General features: G+C 59.4%; 1 protein-coding gene across 3 annotated transcripts in view; it reads left to right on the top strand.

Moving 5' to 3' along the window:
• The window catches only part of NEK6 (NIMA related kinase 6), an 82,605-nt gene that overhangs the window by 41,857 nt on the left and 19,470 nt on the right, over positions 1-21,278 (top strand). For all 3 annotated transcript variants that reach the window (XM_046023280.1, XM_046023279.1, XM_046023278.1), the window contains 5 exons: positions 7,090-7,230; positions 8,130-8,192; positions 12,742-12,852; positions 17,262-17,370; positions 17,686-17,793. In XM_046023280.1, the coding sequence (XP_045879236.1) occupies positions 7,090-7,230; positions 8,130-8,192; positions 12,742-12,852; positions 17,262-17,370; positions 17,686-17,793 (532 nt within the window). The remainder of the gene's footprint in view (positions 1-7,089; positions 7,231-8,129; positions 8,193-12,741; positions 12,853-17,261; positions 17,371-17,685; positions 17,794-21,278) is intronic.

Genomic DNA, 21,278 nt, shown 5'->3' with positions numbered 1-21,278 from the left:
GTGTGTCTTCCATCTGCAAAGTCTTTGCAAACCTGCGTGGGGCGTGCCAAGCTCAGTTATGTTGGGCCCTGTTCAGAGAAAGGAATGCGCCTTCTCAGGATGGAACGGCCGCTTCTAGATCTGAATCACACAGGCCAAAACCTTTATGAGAATCTTCCCAAAGCAGTGTTGGCAATTAGGTAGGTCTTAATGGCCACATATTAACAGCTGTTAAAATCCAAGAAGTGTTTGCTGACGCCTTGCAAATTCAGAAAATGCTTGTCTCGTTTCTTGCCTCCTTTCTGCCCCACACAGAAGTGGGGCCTCGTGCGAGGGGCAGGGTCCCACAGAGGGGTGGGCGGACACTGAGGGAGCCCAGAGGGTGGTTGGGGCAGGGAAAATTCTAGAGAGACGACAGGTGGGCTGGCGATGATTTGGGGCAGGGCAGGGAGAGGTGGCTGTCCCGGGAAGAGGAAGGAGCCAGGCTTGAAGGGGCAGGACCAGTCAGGTTAGGCAAGTGTTTAAATACCAGTGCTGGGATGGGGAATGGTTGGTCTGCATGAAAGGCTGCATCATTTGGAATTGAGTCTATAGTGAATGAGGGGCGGGCCCGTTAGTGGGTTCGGGTGGACAAAGGAGCCCGCATTTTAGAAAGATCACTGGTTGCCGGTACTCATGGCACAAGTAGGATGAAAATAGGAGGAGAGGAGGCGGCCACTGCCTTCCGCCAGGTGAGATGATTCCGTGGTCTTAAATGGCTGGATATGCAGAGAGAAGATTCCAGAGACTTGCAGGATGAAACCAAGTGCACTTGGTAACTGAAGATCTCTAAGGGAGAGCAGAGTCGAGGATGGACCGAGGTTTCTGGCTGATGCTCCTTACCTTACCGCTCTCACGTTTCACATCTCGGCTTGCTAGGCATCGGGGCCGGACCCAGCTTCTCTTAGGTATGTGTAAGCTCAGCTTTCTCTGAGCTCAACCAGCAGGAACTGTCTTAAGGGACCCACTGCACTGAGGTGATTCTAGGCTTTGTTATCAGGTGACACCTATGTTTTGGGCACCTTGTACACTATTCCCATGTGCTGATGGCCCTGGGAGCTGAGTGAGACCTCCAGGCTAGGACGGTCATGGCGGTGGTTGTCCCAATAGCATGATACCTGGCTCTTACCTCATCCCATCCTCCCACCAGCCAGGAACCAGGCCTTATTCAGAACTCGCAAAGGCAGGAGAGGTAACCGAGATAAATACCGGGTACGTTTTGATCCTGAGGGGCAGAGCAAGGGGTCCCCACGTCCCGTGGACCCACGGCACCCCTTCTTGCCCCCAGGTCTGCGAGACGGAAGATGAGCTTTGGGTTTGAAATTAGCCAGATTGTGGAGAGCTGAGTGGGGTCGGCCTCGTAAAGAGCCTGACAAAACAGACTCTATGTAAACCCCTGCCCTTCTTTTGTGTTACACAGACTTAAAACCCATCACCGTATACACATATACCAAAACCATTAGAACTCCCTATACACGGTGTCAGATGTCTTTAAAGGTGAAATTCGTTTACAGGAAATGTCATTCTGATGAAGTATGCTTTTTAAAATCACAGAAACAGTTGCCTTAAAATTAATGATGCATTGCAAATATCAGGGAAAAAAAAAGACCCATTCAGTGTAAAGATGATTAAAATTCAGGTCAGAAGTCTGACTTAGTCAGGCTAAATTTTTTAATGAGATTTCAGGAAATTAATTGGGCGAATGCATTTTTATTCTTTTAACATGTGATTTTATGCTCCTGGTTTGTTTTTTTTTTTAAAGGGATTTGTCGATGGCTGAGGCTTATTGTGGTTCAAACATTTTAAACTCAAATTAGCATGGGGCGGGAGGTGTTTGTGGCCTAATTTGATCTGACTTGGAGAAGAAAGCCTGGGTTTCTCTGAGCTTTCCAGAGTGGTTCACTGCCCCCCCACACACCCATTTCCAGCTTTGATGCACCCTGGGTGGGGGGGCAGTGGGATTGGGATAGAGGTGACCTGGGGACCTTGGCCCTCTCCTTGCCTGCTGGTTCTGCCAAGCTTCCTGTGGTCCAGGGAGTTGCTCCCCGAGGCTCCTCCTCTCTCTGGGATAGCATTTCCCTGTCCAGGGCAGTGCAACCCCCTCCTTCCTCCCATTGCGGTCAGCGTCCCGCCTGCCTCCTCCCAGCCTCTCCACGTACCTGCCCCTCTTCTGGGGGAGACCTGAGGGGGCTCCCACCCTGGAGAAGGCAGGTGAGGAGTCAGAAATGGCTTCTGCCAGCATTTTCCCTGCGAGTGGCCCACAGCATAGCCCTAGACAGGGAGGGGAGGCGAGCATGTTGTATAGCACGGTCCCTTGGCAAACAGTCCTGGGTGTGACCCATGCAGGGGACAGTGACATCAGAAGGCTACAGGGACACAGGCACCTCCCTGCTTTACTGCAGTCAGGTGACGACGGGCTAACAACCTCTCTGAGCCTCAGCTTCCTCATCTGTGAAATGGGGCCGTGAAGGCGGAGTGAGATGGGCTACTCTGAAACCCCAGCATGGCGTCTGACGTCATGGCTGCCATCCATAGTATTCTTAGATCTCCAAATTCGTGTTAGTTTTCACAGCTGAGAGCCCAGAGCTGGCAGTAGCCCCAGCACAGACCCTCAGAGGGGTGGGGATGGCGGTACAGCCCCTGAGAGCTCCCTGCCTCGGCTCGTCCCCAGCCCCCTGGGAGGCAGGCGCGGTAGCCTCAGTCCTCGCTCTGCGCACTGAGCAACGGCGATACCCCTAACGACAGTAACAGCCACATAGCATCTCCCCGGTGCCTTCACTCAGTAACCTGCTTACCGACACCCCCGCCGCCCTCGGAGGGGGGCACCGTTATCACCTTAATTGTACATGGGAGGAAACTGAGGCCCAGAGTGCTTGTGCACAGCCCCGAGCCAGCGTGTGGCAGATCTGGGGTTCGAGCCCAGGCCTCCCTCTGCTCCCCAGTGTCAGAGCCAGAGTGGCAGTCACCCCTCTGCCAGCTTGTGCCCCTGCCCCCGGGTGGGTGCTCATTTCCCCAGGAGCCAGCATGGAGCTGCAGACGGGACAGGGGCCAGTGCAGACAGCGAGAAGAGCAGTTTTCAGAAAGGCGATCGGGATTACCACCCTCGAGCCAGCGTAGTGCGAGCCACTCGGGGCCCCAAGCTCACAGCCCCCCAGACCACTGGCACCAACCTCAGGTCCTGGAATCCTCAGAGAAACCCCGGGGCCGAGATCACTGATGTCCCCCTGTCACGCATGGACTCACTCGGCTGCACGGGCCAGAGTGCAGCTCGCCCAGGGCTGAGGGAGGAGTGGAGGAAGCCCTTGGAGGTGGCAGTGGGGAGAGGCCTGGTCTTATGGACCAAGAACTCCATTCACCTTCTCCTCTTGCTCTCACAGCCCCTGAGTTACGGCACGGTCTGGGCCCTCCTGGCTCAGGCACTGTGCACCGTGCCCTGTGCTGCCCCCGCCCGAACAGAGGGCATTGGGGGGACAGGACCCCACCTGTGAGCCTCCCCCCTGTGAGCATTCTGGTGTCCCCGAGCCTGCCCAGACTGTCCCCCTCCCACGGGGTGCTGCCTGCAGAGGGAGGAACCCGCCCCCTTGGCCCAGTGTAGCGACTCATTCCTCTAATTAGGTCGAATGGGTTGTGACAGGAAATGCAAATCTGGGTCATTGCATATGCAGATGTGCGACTGGAGTCTGGGGATGCCGGGATGCTGGGATGTCCTCTGTCCTCTGGGGGAGTCTCCTGGGGCGGCAGCAGTGGGGTCTATCGGGGAGCCCAGGTCTCAGCTCCCCACGGACCAGCCGTGTGACGGCGCCTCCGTTCCCTTCTCTGTGACATGGGATGAAGGAGCCTCGCTTTACAAGGGCGTGAGGCGGTTTCAGTCACAAAACAGTGAGCCACTGGCGTGGAACTGCCGCGTGGTTGGTGCCCAACACCCCATGGGCATCCTGGCAGCTTCGCGGGCAAGTGTGATCCCTCCAGGTATGAGGAAGTTGCCTCCTTCGGACGGGGTGGGACTTCGGCCGCACTTGGAAGGGCAAGTGGCTGCATCCCAAAGGCCCACAGCACACTCTGGGCTGTTTGGAGCATGTTCCTTTGTGTCATTGGACAAACAGGCCCCGAGCTCTTGCTTTGGGCAGGTCAAACACCTGCACTCAGGGGACACGGAGGGGACGAAGATAGGGGCACGCTTTTGGAGAGGCCCGTGTTTGGGGGCCAGGGGCTGAGGTTCCTGGAAGAGAGAAGCCGACTGAGCCAGGAAGCTTAGTCCTGGCTAGTCATGGGGTCGTGAAGGAAATGCAGAGGACGAATCGGAGTTGGGAGGTCACCTGGTAGAGCTCAACGGGAGAGACTGCAGAGTCCCTAGTCCAGGGTCAGATCCCTACCGTGACTCATTGTGAGGTCTGGAGCCGGTCCCTGGCTCCCCTCCAACCCTCAGTTTCCTGAAGTGTGGGAATAATGGTGATGCCTACTTACGGGGTCATGGGCAGTGTTCTGTACAGTGCACGGCACACAGTGAGTGCTCAATAAATGCTCACTCTTCTTAAATGGGTGTAGTATACAGGTGGGTTAATTGCTCTTATTTAGGAACTTACTCGACAAATGCTGGCGTGTGCTGGATAAGAATGTGGTCTTTCTCCTCCACCAGCACCCCCGTCTCCCACCCCCCCCCCCCCACTGCTCAGTCCCCAGTAGGGAGCGGCTTCAAATCCCTCACTAGGGGAGGTAATTAGGCCTCAAGACTTCAGAGTCAAGGTTGGCCCAACCCTCAACTTGCTGAGGGAAGGAGGCAGCAGGCTTCGGGCTTCGAGTCTCAGACTTCCATTATTCACTCCTGGCAGGGGTCAGTGGGGGGATGTTCCTTGGCACAGAGCTGGGTCTGAGCTGGTTCAGAAAGGCCAAGAGTGGGAGTGAGGAGTAGCTGCTCAGGGGCCCTCAACCGGCCCTGGCCGGTTGGTCATAAGGACCACTGAGCACCTACTGTGTGTGTGTATGGTTGGGGGGGAGCTCAGCGATCTCACGTGGTCCTTACAGCGACCCTGTGAGACAGACATGCTTCCACACCTCTGCCTTGCAGACAGGAAACTGGGGCAGAGTGGGAATGGCTTGGGTCACTGCCCAAGATCACCACCCAGGGACCCAGGAAATACGCATAAGGATGTTTATTGCACCATTATTTATAGTGACCACAGACTGGAAACAAGCTTACCGGAGAGCATATAGCGTACTGTACAGTTATTTACATCCCTGTCATTTGACAATACCCATCAGTTACCGAGAGAGGGAAGAGCCAGTCTTAGAGTAACGTGTTCTCATGATTCTGGGTGTTTAAAAGGTGCACCACCTGCATACCTGTGAATATGTATTCACTCGAATGTTTCCTGAGTGTCTCCCGCACACCAGGCACCCTGGTGCCGGCCATACCTGAGGAGGTCGGGAGACAGACAAGGTCACGACGTAAAATACGGTATTTTACGTATTTATACGGTATTTACCTCCTCGAAGGTAGCAATGAAGAAGGAAAATGAGCCGGAACTGTGGAAGGGACAGAAACGGTGAGGCTTCGGAGGGGCGTTCCAGACAGAAGGCCCAGTGAGAGCGGAAGAGGGTGGTCGGTGTAGAAGGAGCAGAGGGAGCAGGAGAAGGGAGAACACAGCAGGATCGCAGAGGTGCGAGGAGCGGGGTCTAAAAGGCCTCGGAGGTGGTCGTGGGTTGAGGGCTTTTAGTTACGGGGGTTTTAACTTTACTGACCTGTGCCGCAATGGTGTGCGTTTTCCCTCATCTTTGCGGGTTTCACGGTTTAAACTGAACACATTGGTGTAGTAAAGACAAAGAAGGAAAAATGGAAGTTGATTAAGAATAGACGTCCTGAACAGGACGCCAGTCACACAGGGCTCCCCAGGCTCCTGCCAGGGCCTCTTTGTCTAAGAGGTTGGGATTCAGGTTAAGGAGAGTTCTAGAACGCAGCCCAAGAAAATACCCGATCTTCCACCCCGGTGGGTGCTTCCAGCCCCAGTCTGGAAGAGGCCTTTTCAGATCGGGAAATGCAGACCTGTTCCTTCCTGCCTCGGTGGGGCTCTCAGTGTTTCTCGTCCCACCCCCACATCCCCAAATGAACTCCGCAGATGTTTCTGTAGCCCTTCTACACACGAGACCCTGTCCTCGCACTGCTCCCAGCCCAGAGGGTCCCCAGCGGCGGTGATCTGCCCCGGAGTGGGGAGTGGGGCTGTAGCGGGAAGGGGGGCAGAACCGAGCCGCAGCACCCTCCCTCCCCCCGACAGGGTTCCAGGGCCTGAGTTCGCTCCCTTCCTCTCCTCCTCCCCAGAGGGTGCCGCATGTGTGTTGTGGGAACGGGGAGGGATCCCTCGCCCAGCATCTCGATCCCAGGGCAGGTCCAACTGCTCCGTGGTCGGTCTCGGCACAGGCCCCTGGCGAGTTGGCACGGAGCATCCGGATTCTTCCTGTCGCCATAAAGGCTGTTTCTCCGTACAAGGGCTCAGAACGGCAAAGCTGTAGACAGAAGCCGGTTTTCTCAAGTTGAGGCGGAGCAGTCACCCCAGGAGGGGAAGTTGCCACATCTGACAGTGACTTGCAGGGGCAGGGTCGGGGCCGACACGTGGAAGGTCATGGGGCCAGGGAGACCCAGCAGGGCCTCCCCCTCGCTGTGTGACCTTGACAGATCACTTCCTTCACCCCTTAATTGCCCCTGTTCCGCTTGTTGGCTCCGACCCGGGCACAAGGGATTCAGGAGCGAACAAGGTGGGCAAGGCCCTGGCCCAGTGGCTCACCTTTCTGGGAGCAGGAGATAGGAACAAGCAGTCTAATGAACGATCAGGTAATGAGGGCTGGTGGAAACCCGCAGCCTCAGGGTCTTGTCTGCAGAGTGGGGGTGTCGTGGCATGGACAGCCCCCGGGGGGGGGGCGATAAAGTCTCTGGCGGTGATGCTGGCAGTCACAGTCCTTCCTTCCCCTTGGAGGAGCCAGGTGGGGCCCCCGGGTTCTGTAGGGGGTCCGGCTGCCAAGGTCCCGGCCCCCCCCGCTGCATCCTGGTGGCCGCTGATGCCCTCTGTCCCTCTCCTCCAGAGGCACCCAAACACCCTGTCTTTTCGCTGCTCGCTGGCCGACTTCCAGATCGAGAAGAAGATAGGCCGAGGACAGTTCAGCGAGGTGTACAAGGCCACCTGCCTGCTGGACAGGAAGACGGTGGCTCTGAAGAAGGTGCAGGTGAGCCGTCTCCCTCGTGGGGTCAAAGCCTGGTCACAGGAGCCGGCTTCTGTGTCTAAACATTGTGGCCCTGGGCCAGTTCCTGCCTCTTCTCGTCCCTTCCCCTGCAATCAGGACCCTACTCTCTGGGCCATGGGAAGGATTAGGTGGGCTACGGCTGCTGAAAGCTCACTGCGAGCCATAAAGGAAAAGGAAAAGGAGCATACATTGAGCACCACTGTATACTACTGGGCCATGCCTTGAGAACGGCTTGCTGGGTGAGGGTGGTCACCCCATTTTTCAGATCAGGAAAGCTGCAGAGGCCTGAGTATCGATCTCACCGGGCCCACAGAGTGAGCCGACGGGGAGCTCAGACTTGGACCCGCACCTGCTCACCCTGGGCCCCACACTTGCTGCTCGCCTCTGGGCTTGAGAACCTTTCCTGGCCTCCGTAGGAACGGGGCTCGAGCACGTGAAGCCAGGAGACATTTCACTGAGGGCCACTGGGCTTGGCCTTAGGAAGGAGCTTTAAATCCTCCCACAGGGCTTTCCTGACACCTCACTTTGTTCATTTGTCCTTTAAGAATAAGATTAACAGCCTGGGCCACGGAGGCCGGAGGCCAGGAGAGAGAAGGTGACTCAGACGCTGCCCCAGGTGGGGAGCCCGGCAGCAGACCCACGGGATGGTTTCCTTGCTGGTCTGCAGACTGCAAGCCACACGGGGCTCCAGGCCACTGGAGGGGAGATGGGCCCCTCTGCTGGGAAAAGACCCATTGGTCTTCCCAGGAGGGGCTCGCCTGGCTCTTTTTCCTGCTTTTTTGTGCCATGATGGGTTTTGGAAGTTCCAGTCCTCGTGGCTCCCAGTTGGGGCTTTGGGAGCTGGGTGTTAACCAGTCTTTCTCTTTTTCCTCTGGCTCAAGATATTCGAGATGATGGACGCCAAAGCCAGGCAGGACTGCGTCAAGGAGATTGGCCTCCTGAAGGTGAGCACCCTGGGCTGAGCAGGAGCCCCTCATTTCCTTGAGGTGGCCTGGTCCCAGACCGGGCCACCTCATGGCCACCACAGCCCAGGGCCTCTTAGGTTCCAAGACAACAGCCTTTTGAGCGCAGGTGGCTTTCTCATGGCTGGGTGAGTGGGAGCCTCATCTCACCTCTCTGCCCAGCCCTCGTGGTGCCCCCAGACTTACTGTCCTCGTCCCATGTTGGTTGTGCTTATGGATGGCAGCGCCTGGCACCAAAGGCCTTCCCCCTCAGGGCACCGAGTCACTGCCACCCAGCAGAAGCTCCCCCCGGGGGGACTCAGCGAGGCCGGCCTGGAATGGTGGAGAGGCCGCAAAGCCAGGTGTGTGGCCCAGGGTTCTTGGTGTCTGAGGGACCCGGGTTGTCACCCTGCTGGGCTCTTCCCAGGCCTCCCCAAAGAGGAGGCAGGATGTACACGTGTGGGGTGGCTTGCACGAAAGACACACATGCCAGGGCACCTTGGAGTGGGAGATGGTGGTCTTTCCTTCCCTCCCCCTGCCGGCTTCCTCACTGGTCTCCCCAGAGTCAAAGACAGCAGAACTTTCTGCATTAGACTCAGCCCCTGCCTGGGGCTGCTCCCTCCTGGAGATCCCTCCCTGTTCCCCAGGCTTAGGCATCTACCCAGGGTCTCAGAGGTGATGGCGAAGGAGTAATGGAATGGGTTTCAGAGGCCCAGGAGCCCGAGTTCAAATCCTGATGTCCTCATTTACAAGCCCTGTGAACCTATGCAAGTGACGGAGCCTCCGGGAGTGTCCGTTTGCCTGTCTGCTCAGCGGTGAGAGTATCTGCCGTGTGGAATATGGGCAGTTAGAGAAGATTAAATAGTGTCTGAAGAGGGCCCAGCCCAGCGGAGCACCCAGGAGGCACGCCCTCGGCGTTGGCCCTTTCTGCGCCGCGGAGGACTGGGCCACAGCTGCCGGCTCGTGGAGCTGCTGGTGGCGAGGACACGGACACCCTCCCGCGGGGTCTAGATGACCCATTTGCACTGCTGGGTCTGCCTTGGGCTCTCAGGCCCCATCCCGTCTCTCAGAGACTCCCAGGCAGCGGGGAGCAGACCAGCAGCCCAGCCGCGTGACTGTGGGGGTCAGGCTGGCTGCCCTGGGCCCAGGGAGTGCAGGAGAAGCCCTGCGGAGGTCAGGGCCCCGTCCCAGAATCTGGAAGCTGACAGGAGCCTGCTGCCGGCGTCCTGGCCATGAGCAACTGGCGGGACCAGGCGGTGGTGGCCTTGGATGCCACACTCAGGAGGTGGGACTCGAATGTGGGAACAACAGCAAATCCCAGGGCTCCAGTGAAGGGGGCCAGGCTTGGTGTGACCTGGCCCTGCTGGGGCAGGGGGGCTCTGTCCCTTCTTGGGTTGCCGTGTGGCCATACCCCACCGACCGTGGCTCGGGAGGTCGGCACACCCCTCCATCGCTAGCTGTGTGGCTGCTGTCCACGCTCAGGGCCTCCGTTTCCTCGTCCGTAGAAGGGGGCGATGATCCCCGTCCTGTCCTCCACTGTCGGGGTTCGTGAGAAGCTGGGCTGGAGGAGCTCGGTGTCGCGTCTGGCGTGTGGTAGGAGCTCGGTCACAGGCCGCCCAGGTCCTCACGGTTAGGACATCTACCGCTCGGCACCAGCGCTTTCCCAGCTCCCCAGCCTGCCCACAGGAAGTCAACAGGACGTTCCCCGGGCACGAGGTGTTTCCTGCAAAACAAAGGGAAACACAGTTCTCAGAGGGGCCATGAGGCGACACTGTTCGCTTCATTCATGCCGGGACCCAAACCCCAAACCCTCCCAGTGCAGAGGCCAGCAGACGTGGGGCGGGCGGTGGCCCTGTTGGAAGACAAGCACAGATCATGTGCCACACAGCAGGGTTGTGGGCACCCCCGAGCGTTGGACGCAAGGATGCAGCCAGCAGGGGGACACATTCTAGACAGACCGCTGTAGCTGGTCCCAGAGGGGCCGCAGGTGGGACAGAGATTCAAAGAGGGAAGCTGCGCCCGTTACTAACCCCCCCCGCCCCCACCGGCCAGCATCCAGCCCTCGGCAGCTGCCACCACCACCAGGCCTGGCCCAGGGCCTCAGGGACAGCTCCGCCCCGTGGAGCTGCGGGTTGTGAGGAGTGGGATGGGTGTGGATCGTGGCGACACAGGGGAATGAGAGGGTGGCCGATGCTGCCAGGAGAAACTGCACTGGAGATGGATCTAGAACCCCAGATTCCTGAAGCCAGAGTGGCTGCCCCTCCCCCACCCACAAACCCCAGAACCCAAGCAGTCCGCACCTTTGGAGCACTTCTTATACTTTGGCCCAAGCCTGTCCACTTTAAGACACACCAGAGGGGCGTCATTGAAGCGTCTGACTCGGTTGCAGCTCAGGTTGAGATCTCCGGATTGGGAGATTGACCCCTGCATCAGGCTCTGTACTTAGTGCGGAGCCTGCTGGAAAGTCTCTCTCCCTCTGTCCTTCCTGCTTGTGTGTGTGCGTACACACGCTGTCTCTCACTCAAACAAATCTTTACACACCTGGGCTCACCAATAGACTACAGGCTGAGAAGGGGGCTCTGGATGGACAGTGGTCCGTGGTGACCAGACCAGACTCTGGGCCCAGCTTGGTCCCAGAGTCAACCCCTTCCCTCAGGCCTCAGGGATTTCCCCCAGCTGATCTCTGGGGTCCCTTTTTGCCCTAGTCTGTGCCTTTGTGCCCTGGCAGGTATTTGAGGGAGCCTTTGCCTTACCTCTCCTCAGCATTGCCCTTCGAGCAGGGAGAGAGGCCTCCCCATCTTCTCCCCAGGAGCCCCACCTGGAGGGAAGAGCCCCTTTGACTGAAGCTTTAATTCCCACCCATACCCCTTCCAGTTTTTCTAAGTCATGTGATGCGGGACCTGCTGATGACCTTGGCGGGTCTCTGGGGTTCCTCCCTGAGAAGGGTGTGCGGTGTCCCAGGGAAGTCATGAGGTGAGGCCCAGGAGGGGCGGCGACAGAGCGGGGGTGGGGGTCGGGGGACTGGCGTTTACACCACCACCACCAACAACAAAGCGACCACCTTTACGAAGTGCCACATTCCGTTCACTCTGCTGTTTTGTTGTAAGTGGAAACTGTACCTGGAATGCGATGTGTTCCGAGGGCAGCTGGTGTGATGGGCAGTGTTAGCTCCAGGGAGACCTCAAGACAACATCTGGGCAAGACGATTTTTTGACAAAGGCACCAAAACAACTCAGTGAACGGAAGAAAGACTTGCAATCCCCAGTGCTGGGAAAACTGGATGTCCAGATGGACGGAAGTGAGCCTGGACCCCTACCTCACGTCGTACATAAAAATGTACTTGAAATGCATCATAGACCCAAATGCAGAAGCTGGAACTAGAATTAGAGTGTTTGCAGGGCAGCCCAGCAGGACAGCCGGTCGAGATGGGCAGGAGCTGACTGCGGGGGCCGGAGGAGCCAGTCCGCCCACACCCGGGTCAAGGGCTGACCCAGAGCAGGGGCCTGAGAACGCCAGCAGGCAGAGTGGAGCTCAAGGAGACACGTGGCCTGCGACAGAGGCCATCTGTGGCTTCTGGGGGTCTGGTTGAGGCATGCCCGCCATCCAGAGCGGGCTTGAATGAGTGGGGGACAGCATAGCCACATGATCTCTCCCAAGGTTCCCCCACATTTAAGAATCCAAAGGCGGGCATAGGTCGGCACAGCATAAACACACGTCCCCCTCACTGCAACTCCCAGGCCTTCTAGAAAATGTGTGCTAAAGTGGCCTCTGCTTGTCAGCTGACGGGCACCCCCGTGGACTTGGCCGACCCGGCTCTGGCAGAATGTTGGCGTCCCCTCTGTTTTCCCAGACCCTGGAATTGTTTTGGTGGAACCCGACAGCTTACATTATAAGCAGTTGCCAGGGTCTGTCCCCTCTCGGCCAGGCGGGGGCTGGCTTCCAGCCAGTGGGGTGCTGTCCCATCTGGCAAACACGCGTGCACCACGGTGGTTGGGCCAGAGACCGGGCTTCAGTGCAGAGCTAAGCACTCAGGACAGCTTTCATGCCAGGAATGGTTGGGGTTTTTCCAGATTTCACAAGGGTGTGTCAAATGGAGTGTGGGAAGGAGGAAGGGAGATGGACACATTGGGGAGCCCCAGCTGTAGGCCCGCTGAGCCCAGCGCTAGAGCAGGGGGAGGAGGGCAGGGGCCCTAACCTTGAGGGTCGCGGGGGGTGAGGAGGAAGAGGAGCAGGACCCTGTCCAGGAGTGTCCGTGGAGTCTCAGCACAGGACAGTCTCCACGTTAGACATTGCAGGGGTCTCAGCCCATCCAGTCCTTACTACTGCCCTTCAGCGCATTGTGCCCATTATACAGATGAGGACACTGAGACTCAGAGATGCAGAAGGGCTTTCCCAGGGTGGCCCGGATCTCCCTGACTCCCAGGCAACACTGTTCTCTGCAGCAAAGCCAGGGCTCGGCTAACAAGGGCCAGCTGGGAGCCAGCACGGGGCAGGCGCGGGACTGAACTGGCCCTCACTGGTTCTGCCTCCTGGTCTTCCTCTCTTTGGACAGCAACTGAACCATCCCAACATCATCAAGTACTTGGACTCGTTTATTGAGGACAATGAGCTGAACATTGTCCTAGAGCTGGCCGACGCGGGGGACCTCTCGCAGATGATCAAGGTAAGCGTGCCTGGCAGGCCGGCCGGCTGTGGGAGGGGGTGTGCAAGGACCCACGGAGCCCAGGGTCAGGCAGCCCCCCAGCCGAGAGAGTGCCCCCTCGAGCTCCAGCCCCATTTTCTGGGAGAGGTCCAGCCAAGGACAGAAGGCAGTCCTCTGGCCTCCCACAGCCTGTCACTTCTGCCTCACAGAAGGATCGGGGCCAGAACCCTGTGTTAGGTCAGAACCCCAGCTCACAGAATCTGGGGAAGTGTGTCGTGCATCCAACCTCCCAAAGGAAAAACTGAGCCCAGAAATGCTATGAGACTCACCCAAGGATGCCCAGTCACGTGCGGGACAGAGCCATGTCTGTGTGGCCCAGCTCTGTTTCCCAGCCTGTGACCCTCCAGACACCAGCAGCTGAGTGATTACCCTGGGGCCCCTCCAGCGCTTGAGGGACACCCTCATTCCCGTGTTATGGCCAAGGCTGGGGGTCTCGGAGAGGCTGAGTGACTTGCCGGGTCTGGCTCTTACTCTGCCTCCCACGGCAGCCCCCGCAGTGCTCTGACCCCAGTGCCCCTCCTCCTGGGGCCCAGGACCAGGCCCCCTGTGAGTCTGGACTTGGGAACCATCCCAGTCCCATCGACGGAGCACCCAATCTGAGCCACAGCCATGCCGAGCACACATTTCACTCACCGAGTGCACACTGCCCTCAGATAGCCAAGCTCAGAAAGGGTTAGTTCCCTGCCTGAGGCTGCACAGCCTCGGTGTGGGCCCCCAAGCTCAAGAGCCTGCTCCCTGCTGGCTTGGCCAGCCTGCATGCCAGCGCTGTGGACCCCCCCATCAGCCTCCCCGCTGCTCCCGAGCACGGCCAGCGACGCCGGCGCCCCCCACCTCGCTCCCAGCAACACTTGCAAACGGGGTCAGACGTGGATTCTCCGTCTTTCCCACCAGGCGCTGGGGATTCTGAGCAATTGCTCCGCGCTTGCTCTTCTGAAATTTGGCTCCTAGGAATTGGGGCGTCGTTGGGAAGCGGCATTACTTGAGCTGTTATCACCTGCTTTTATATTTTCGTTGACATATTAATGTGTTTGCAGGGATGTTAATCTCCGCACGGATCCCTGGTGGGAACAGATGTGCTCTATCATGTCTCAGTTCCTCCTTCTCCCCCCCACCCCCACTGCCATTCTCCTTCATGTCGTTCTCCTGCCAAACACACATGCACCCTGCATACGCTGTGTGCCAGGCCCCGTGCTGAGACCGCGGCGTGGGTGCTGCCCGCAGGGGGCTCGCCTTCTAACAGGAGGGCAGACCACAGATGAACAGTCACCAGCCGGTGTGAGTGAGCCAAGTTCAGGGCCTTATGGGAGCCCAGGAAGGCTTCCTGGAGGAGGGGACACCTGACCTGAGACCTGCAAGAGGAGCAACGGTCTAGTGGCAGAACAGCTTGTGTAAGAGCCCAGGAGCACGAACAGTCCAGGGTCCACAAAGCCCTGAGTGGGTTGGAGGCAGGAGTTGAGAGGGAGGCGAGGTAGTCAAGCCATGCAGGGCCTCACCGTCCAGCCCCAGGATTCGAGACCTTGCCTCAAGGTCAGCAGGGAGCTTCCTAGGACTCACGGTGGGGAGTAGACATGGTCAGCGTTGTGTTCTAGAAGAAAGGCTAGATGTTCAGCAGAGGAGGGATGGGGGTGGGGATGGAGGTAGTGGACAGGAGATGGAGAGGAGACAGAGGAAGGGCCCTGGAGTGTGGCCCATGGCGAGGGTGCTCCCCACTAAGGCCCCCACAGACCCCAGACTCCTTGCAGCCTCTCAGTCCACAGGGTGGGGGTGGGGGTAGGAGTGACTGGGCAAATCAAACCCGTCGCCCACAAAGGTCTGCTTCCCTCTCTGTCCTGCGGATGCGCTGCGGACTGTGGGAGCCATGGGGCTGAGTGTAGGCTCCCTCCGGGGAGAAGAGAGGAGGGAGATATACGGGTGTCCCGCACCTTGCAGTGCCCCCTCCCCAGCTTTCCTCCCCTTCTGTGCACTTCCCTGGCCTCCTTGGGGCCATGAGCCCAAGGTTCAAGTCAGTTGCTCCCCCATGGGGCTTCCGGGGCAGCATTCTGGCTTCTTGGCCCCATCTCAAGAGCCCTCTTTTCCTGGCACGGGGCCTCCTCGCCCACGGTCATGGGGCCCTTGCCCCTTCCTGCCTCCTGCCTCCTCCTCCATCTGCTGCAGTTCCAGGCCCCTTACCTGCAGGGCCTGGCTGGGTGCTGTCCCCAGCAAGCCGGAGAGGCAGGGCCGGGCAGGAGAGAGACCCTCAGTCTGCAGTCAGACACAGCTGCTCGACCCTCCTCCCTTGGGCTGGTCCCTATGCCTCAGTCTCCCCATCTGTAATATACCCAATGCAATGCCTGGGGCTTGGGAGGAGCTCCATTTCCCTGGCCTTTCTAACTCTCCGGCTGCCTCTGGGCTTGAGGGGGAAATCCGGGCCTTGCGAGGGCTGTGGACTGCCGCCGCACCACGGCCGCCCCGCTGGGCTTGCCTGGAGGCTGCTGACCGGGAGACCCTGCGTCCCAGGGGCTCTGCTGCCTCAGGCCGAGCAGTACCACCGCCGCCACGGTGCCGGCGTCATTTCTGATGGACAGTGAAGCTGAGAGTTGCCGCCACCCCAACACCCACCAGAGACTCTGCGCCTTCCCGCTAAATGTCACACGGCACTTAACAGGACGTGACATTTAGAAAATCACCATTCACAGCTGAGCTTCAAAGCTGTAATGAGGATTAACCAACATCACAGCGTAAATAACGCTGCGGCCCAGCCCACCACGGAAGCCTGGGGTGGCCTGGGGGGATTGGGGTCCCGTGCTAGCAGTCTGGGCTATAGCCTCACTCATCCGTGAGGTCCCCCTCCCAGAATGGAGCCTCAGGAGAGCCTCCGGGGCTTTCCTGCCAGACCAGGGGCTTCCATCTAGCACGGTCCTGTTGTTGGAAGTGCCTGGATCTGGTCCCAGCTCTGGCGCTCCAGCTGGGTGACGTCAGACAAGTTCCTGAACGTCTCTGAGCTCAGTTGCTCATCTGATGGTTACTGGTGTCATTCGAAGTTAATGTTCGAGTTAAAGTTAAGTAAAAGTTAAGAGCTTGGCCTTTGGGATGCCTGGTGGCTCAGTGGGTTAAGTTTCTGCCTTCGGCTCAGGTCGTGATCTCAGGGTCCTGGGATCGAGACCCGCATCGGGCTCTCTGCTCAGCGGAGAGCCTGCTTCCCCCTCTTTTTCTGCCTGCCTCTCTGCCTTTTGTGATATCTCTTTCTTTCTCTGTCAAATAAATAAATAATCTTTAAAAAAAAAGAGCTTGGCCTTTGTAGGCTGAAGGCCCGGGGCGGGCTGTGACTGCCCCTTATCAGCCCCTGAGCGGCCCTTAGTTTCCTCATCTGTAAGATGGGAGCTGTCACCCTGCTGAGGGCCCGGCACGGAGGGTGCACGAGGCAGGTGCTAGGGAGATGACACCCCAGCTCCTGCGTTCCACGCCGCACTCCCTTCCGCCGGCCAGGCGTGTGTCCTGGGTCAGTCCCTGTCTTCCGTGCACAGAGCAGCTCCAGGACCAGTGGGGCCTATGGCTTCGCCGCTGGCTGCTTTGGAAACGATGGTTGTTCTGAGACCAAAAGCCTCTGGACAACAACCTGGTCCTCAGGTTCCTGATGTGCACGCGTCATTGTCCCCGCCGCTCTCACGCACAGGAGACTCCCCAGAGGGACGTGGATGATGACCTGTTCTCCATTCGCTCCTTCCAGGGCATTTGGTTACTTAGAGCGCGCTCAGGGCAGCTTGGGTGGTTTTGGGCTTTGGTTTGCTTTTCTGGAGCATTAAATACGTTTCTTCAGGCAATGAGGTGGGTTCATGGCCTGTCAAAACTGGGGGCTCCATTGAAGAATGTCAAGCTATGTCCTCACAGTCCCTGCTGCCTTGGTGAACCACGGCATGCCCTGAGGTTTGCTGGGGCGGCTTCGACTTCCCCACCGAGCCTTGGGTGCCCACCGTCTGGGCCAGGCTGGGGCTTGGGGCCGAGACCGTACTTGCCGGCCCCCTGCTGCAGGGAGCTCCCCAGCGGGCTGTGGGAAGAGTAGGGCATGCGTCCAGAAAATGCCTGCACAGGCGTGACTGTGAGCTGCCTTCAGGGTGCGGTCAGCACAGCCGTCTAGGACACACACACACACTCTGGGCCCGGGCTGCCTCAGCCTCAGGAAGGTCAGCGCGGGGCCGGGGGCTTGGGAGGGACCGCGGATGGCACTTTGAGCTGAAGCACAGCTGGGACACGGCCCCCTTCATCCCAGGCTTACTGTGGGTTCAGCAGCCTGCCCGCCCAGCCCGTGCCAGGTGCTGGCTGCCCCTGGGGACAGGACAGAGGCCCTGCCCTGCGGCCCGTCACCCAGACCTGGAACCCCCCACTCCCCGCAGTACTTTAAGAAGCAGAAGCGGCTCATCCCCGAGCGGACGGTGTGGAAGTACTTCGCCCAGCTGTGCAGCGCCGTGGAGCACATGCATTCCCGCCGCGTGATGCACCGAGGTACGTGCGGGGCCCTTCCCCAGCCGCAGGCCCTGAGCGGGGGGATGGGGGGGGTGGGGAGGCCTGGAGGCCTCGTTGCCTCTGCTCTCTGTAGCTCTGGGGACATCCACGAGGATGTGGAACCACTCGTGTCACCCAGCCAGGCGGGTGTCGAGCTTGGTGCCTGTCCTTAGGGGCATCAGAGAATCCAGCTCGGGGCCCCACACGTGCCCACGCTTGCAGCCCGCGAGGACGGCCACAGTGCTCCGTGCAGCCCGTCCCGCCCCACCCGCCCTGACCCAGCCCCGCGCCAACCACCTTTCCCTTCTTCCGCAGACATCAAGCCCGCCAACGTGTTCATCACAGCCACGGGGGTCGTGAAGCTTGGTGACCTTGGCCTAGGTCGCTTCTTTAGCTCCGAGACCACCGCAGCCCACTCCCTAGGTAAGGAGGCCTGTCCCGCGTCCCAGCAGTGGCTGGAGGTCCTGCGTGACCACGTGGGGAGAGGCGAGCGTTCTCCCCGCTCAGCCTTTGGTTCGTTAATGCCAGAAAATGCCTTCTTGAGCCCTAGACCTCGCTTACCTCTTCACGCCAGTGACCCAGAGGGGGGTAAACTGAGGCCCTGAGAAGCCTTGGGTGGGGCTCCGCTGCACCCTCACCCTGCTCCACGCCCCTTCCAGAAGGGACGGCAGAGCCCATCTTGTGCGGCTCTGTTGCGGTTCGAGGCAGCCGTCCGTCTTTCTCATTGCTGTGTTTTGTTCCCCACGTGGGACTCAGTCTGCTCCTCCTGGTGGGGGACATTAGAGCTATTTCCAGTTTTTGGCTTTTAAACAGGCAGTTTTGAAGCTTCAGGGACAAAGTTCTTAACCGACAGGAGGAGACAGAGTGCCAGGGAGCTCGTGGGGGCAGGGAACAGGGACCTGGTGAGCTGGAGGGCAGGGCGTACAGGGGTGCTGCAGGTCAGGAGAGGGCCTAAGTGTTTGGCTTGCTGGGCTGGCACCGTTCCAGGAGCTCGGGAGCACCCGAGGGCTGGACTCGGGCACGCACTTGGGCAGGTGTGGGTTTCAGGGTACCTGCAGCGATGCGCAGTTCAGAATCCATACAGCGGTGTGTGACTGGGTGTGACTTGCGGAACGGTGGAGGACGAGGCGTTTGCATTTGATTAGGATAGAGAAACCGGCAGAGCCCCCCACGGAACGTGGACATAGGGTCCCCAGTGCATGACAGCAGGGCATCTTGGCGCTGAGCCCGGGCCAGGAGGGAAAGACTCAGATACGGCGGGCACGTCCTGCCCCCACCCAGCCCGTTCCTGGCTCTCCGAGTTGGCGTCGGCCGGGGAGGGCGCTCCTGTGCAAGGGCCGACCGCCTGCCTCGGAACCCACCCCGTCCTCCGTGGTCTTCTCCGCCCTGAGTGGCTCCAGCCCGCGGGCCCCCACGCTCCCCCCAGGTGCCTGCAGCACGTGGGGGTACAGAGAGCAGCTGCCCGCGACCGCGGAGGTGCTTTCTGGGAGACGCTCTCTCCTGGTGGAGTCTGTCACTGCTCGTACGCTCCCGAGGGCTGAAGGGCTCTCGGGGCGAAGCACACAGTCAGGGGAGAGGTGCTAACTGGGACTCGACAGCTCCGAGCTGCTGGCTGGCACGAGCGAGTGTGCGTGCGTGCATGTGTGTGCACACGAGTGTGCGGATATCTGAGTGTGGGGGGTGGGGTTTGAGAGCACGAACAGGACCCACCATCCCCCGAGTTTACAACACTGTACTCACACCTAAAACGGCCACGAGGGTCCGTCAGATCCTTTGTGCAAATGAGGCATCTGGAATCCGGGAGCTGGACTGATGCTTCCCAGTTTTAGTGGCAGAGTCAGGACTCGAACACCCGCCTCTCCTGCAGAGCCCATGCTTCCTCTGGAAGCCCAGGGCTGGGCCTGGGAGGGTGGTGCCAGCTCTTCCCGCGCAGCCCCCAGCCCACCGTGCTGGGAGGAAGCCTTGGCTTCCCCAGTCCCCTCCGACCCTTCCTTAGGACAATCCAAGTGTATTGGTGAGTTTGGGACTGTTTACCTCTCTGGTTTAAGAGCTTCAAAAGGTCAGAAATTCAAGGGCAACTGCAGAAGAGAAGAGTTCAAGCCACTGGCTCCGCCCCCTGTCAGTCAGGCCCCTCCACTCCATCCCTCCACGGCAGAGACTGCGGCGCTCGTCAGAGCCCGTTAGGATCACATCATTAGGAACGGGCGCAAATACGGGCTCGTGCGACAGGGTGAGTTTATCGACTCGGACTGGTGCACTTATTATATTAATGAGAAAGAATTGGGACTTGGGAAAAGGCTGCTCGCTAGGCCGGGCTCTTCCCGAGGCCTCCGAGCGGCAGCCCGGCTGAGTGACGGATGGAAGGAGCCCTCCTGGGGGCCGTGTGCCTGTGTCCAGGAGACACCCCCCCACACCCCTGAGCTGAGAGGCTGCGGGGAGCATGGCCAGGCCCTGCTCCCAGGACCTGCTCTCAGAACCGAGGGCTGGGCTCCACCACAGGCACAGCCCAGAGCTGAAACCTGGGACGCAATCCCCCAGACGCGCGGGGAAGGCCCCGTCTCCACTGTGAGGGTCTGCAAACAGCCAACTGAGCCTTCTACACACACTTGGTCGGGCCAGAGATTGAACTAATTGCCACTACGTTGTGGCTCCATGAGGATGTGGGGTCCGGGCTCCCTCGCCCTCCATGCGTGGCCATGAATTATGTATCCGCCGCACCTGCGCACCTACTATGCGGGGATGCTGGGGGGGGGGGGTGTGCAGCCACGTTGCCCTGGCAACCACCTCCTCTCCGGGCCCGCTGACCCCTGGCAAAGCTTATGCAAATCCCATCCCCTCCTGCCTCTCCCCACCTCCAGCCCCCTTCCCGCCCCTGTATTTGCTAACACGAGGCTGGCATGAAAGGGCATTAGTCATGCCATGGCCGGGCTGACAGGTGCGGTACCCAGCGGTGGCAGAGCGGCTGCCTCGGTGTCAGGAGTAGGAGCCGTAATTAGAGCGCGGAGCAGAATGAGCGTCAGACGAATTACCAGGCAGCAGATCATATTTGTCAGGAAGGATTGCATACATAAAAATTAAGTGACAGTACACGCCGGCGTAATGAAAGAAAAATGAAAGATTTGCCTATACACAGCTCACAAGCTACAAGCAAGTGTCTCGCTCCGAGCCACAGCAGCAGCTGCAAGACAAATGGTAGGGTTGGGAGCGCAGGCCCCGCTTGTTCGGGAGCCGTGACAGGGCAGCCCCAGGCTGGGCCCAGGGCCGGGCAGTGCTGGGCCTCACCCTGCCTCTCGGGGCTGGGGAACAGGTCCGATCGGGGGAAGCCCGATCGGGTGCAGTGGTCAGAGTGCGCTGGCTTCCCCAGGCTGTCAACCCCTGGCCCAACCACAGGGCATAGCTTCCTTCATTCTCCCTTTCCCGAGCCTACCGCCCTGGCCCTGGGCTAGGGGCTAGGGACTAGATTATGCAACCTTCCCTGCTCTGAGGAGGCCTGCAGACTGGTCGGGGGACAGGGGCAGCCAGTCCCTCAGTGGCCTGGTAAAGGGGTGGGTAGAACCGTCTCCCAAGGGCCCGCTGTGCACAGGCACGGTGTTGGGCTCCCATCTCTAAAGTGCCCTGCCAGACCGGGGCCCGCCGGGGGCCTGGGGCTGCGTGTCCCCCTCCCAAGGCTGTCCTTTTCTTCGGTTTTCTTTGGTCACTGACCTCACCAAAGAGGTGACTCAGTGACAAAGACAGGGCTTAAAAGATGTTGAGAAAACATTCTGCTTTTTAAAAAGTCATGCCAGCAAGGTTTCTGATCTCCATTTGACAGACGAGGACGCTGAGGCCCAGAGGGAGGGGTACCACATCCCTGTAAGTCACCTGGCTAGCGGGGACGAGAGGCCCTTGGGGTGTCATCTCCCCACCGG

This window comes from Meles meles, chromosome 11 (assembly GCF_922984935.1).
Source record: "Meles meles chromosome 11, mMelMel3.1 paternal haplotype, whole genome shotgun sequence".
Lineage (NCBI taxonomy): Eukaryota > Metazoa > Chordata > Mammalia > Carnivora > Mustelidae > Meles > Meles meles.
The sequence above is the reverse complement of the archived record's forward strand: the minus strand, read 5'-3'. Positions and strand labels throughout refer to the sequence as shown.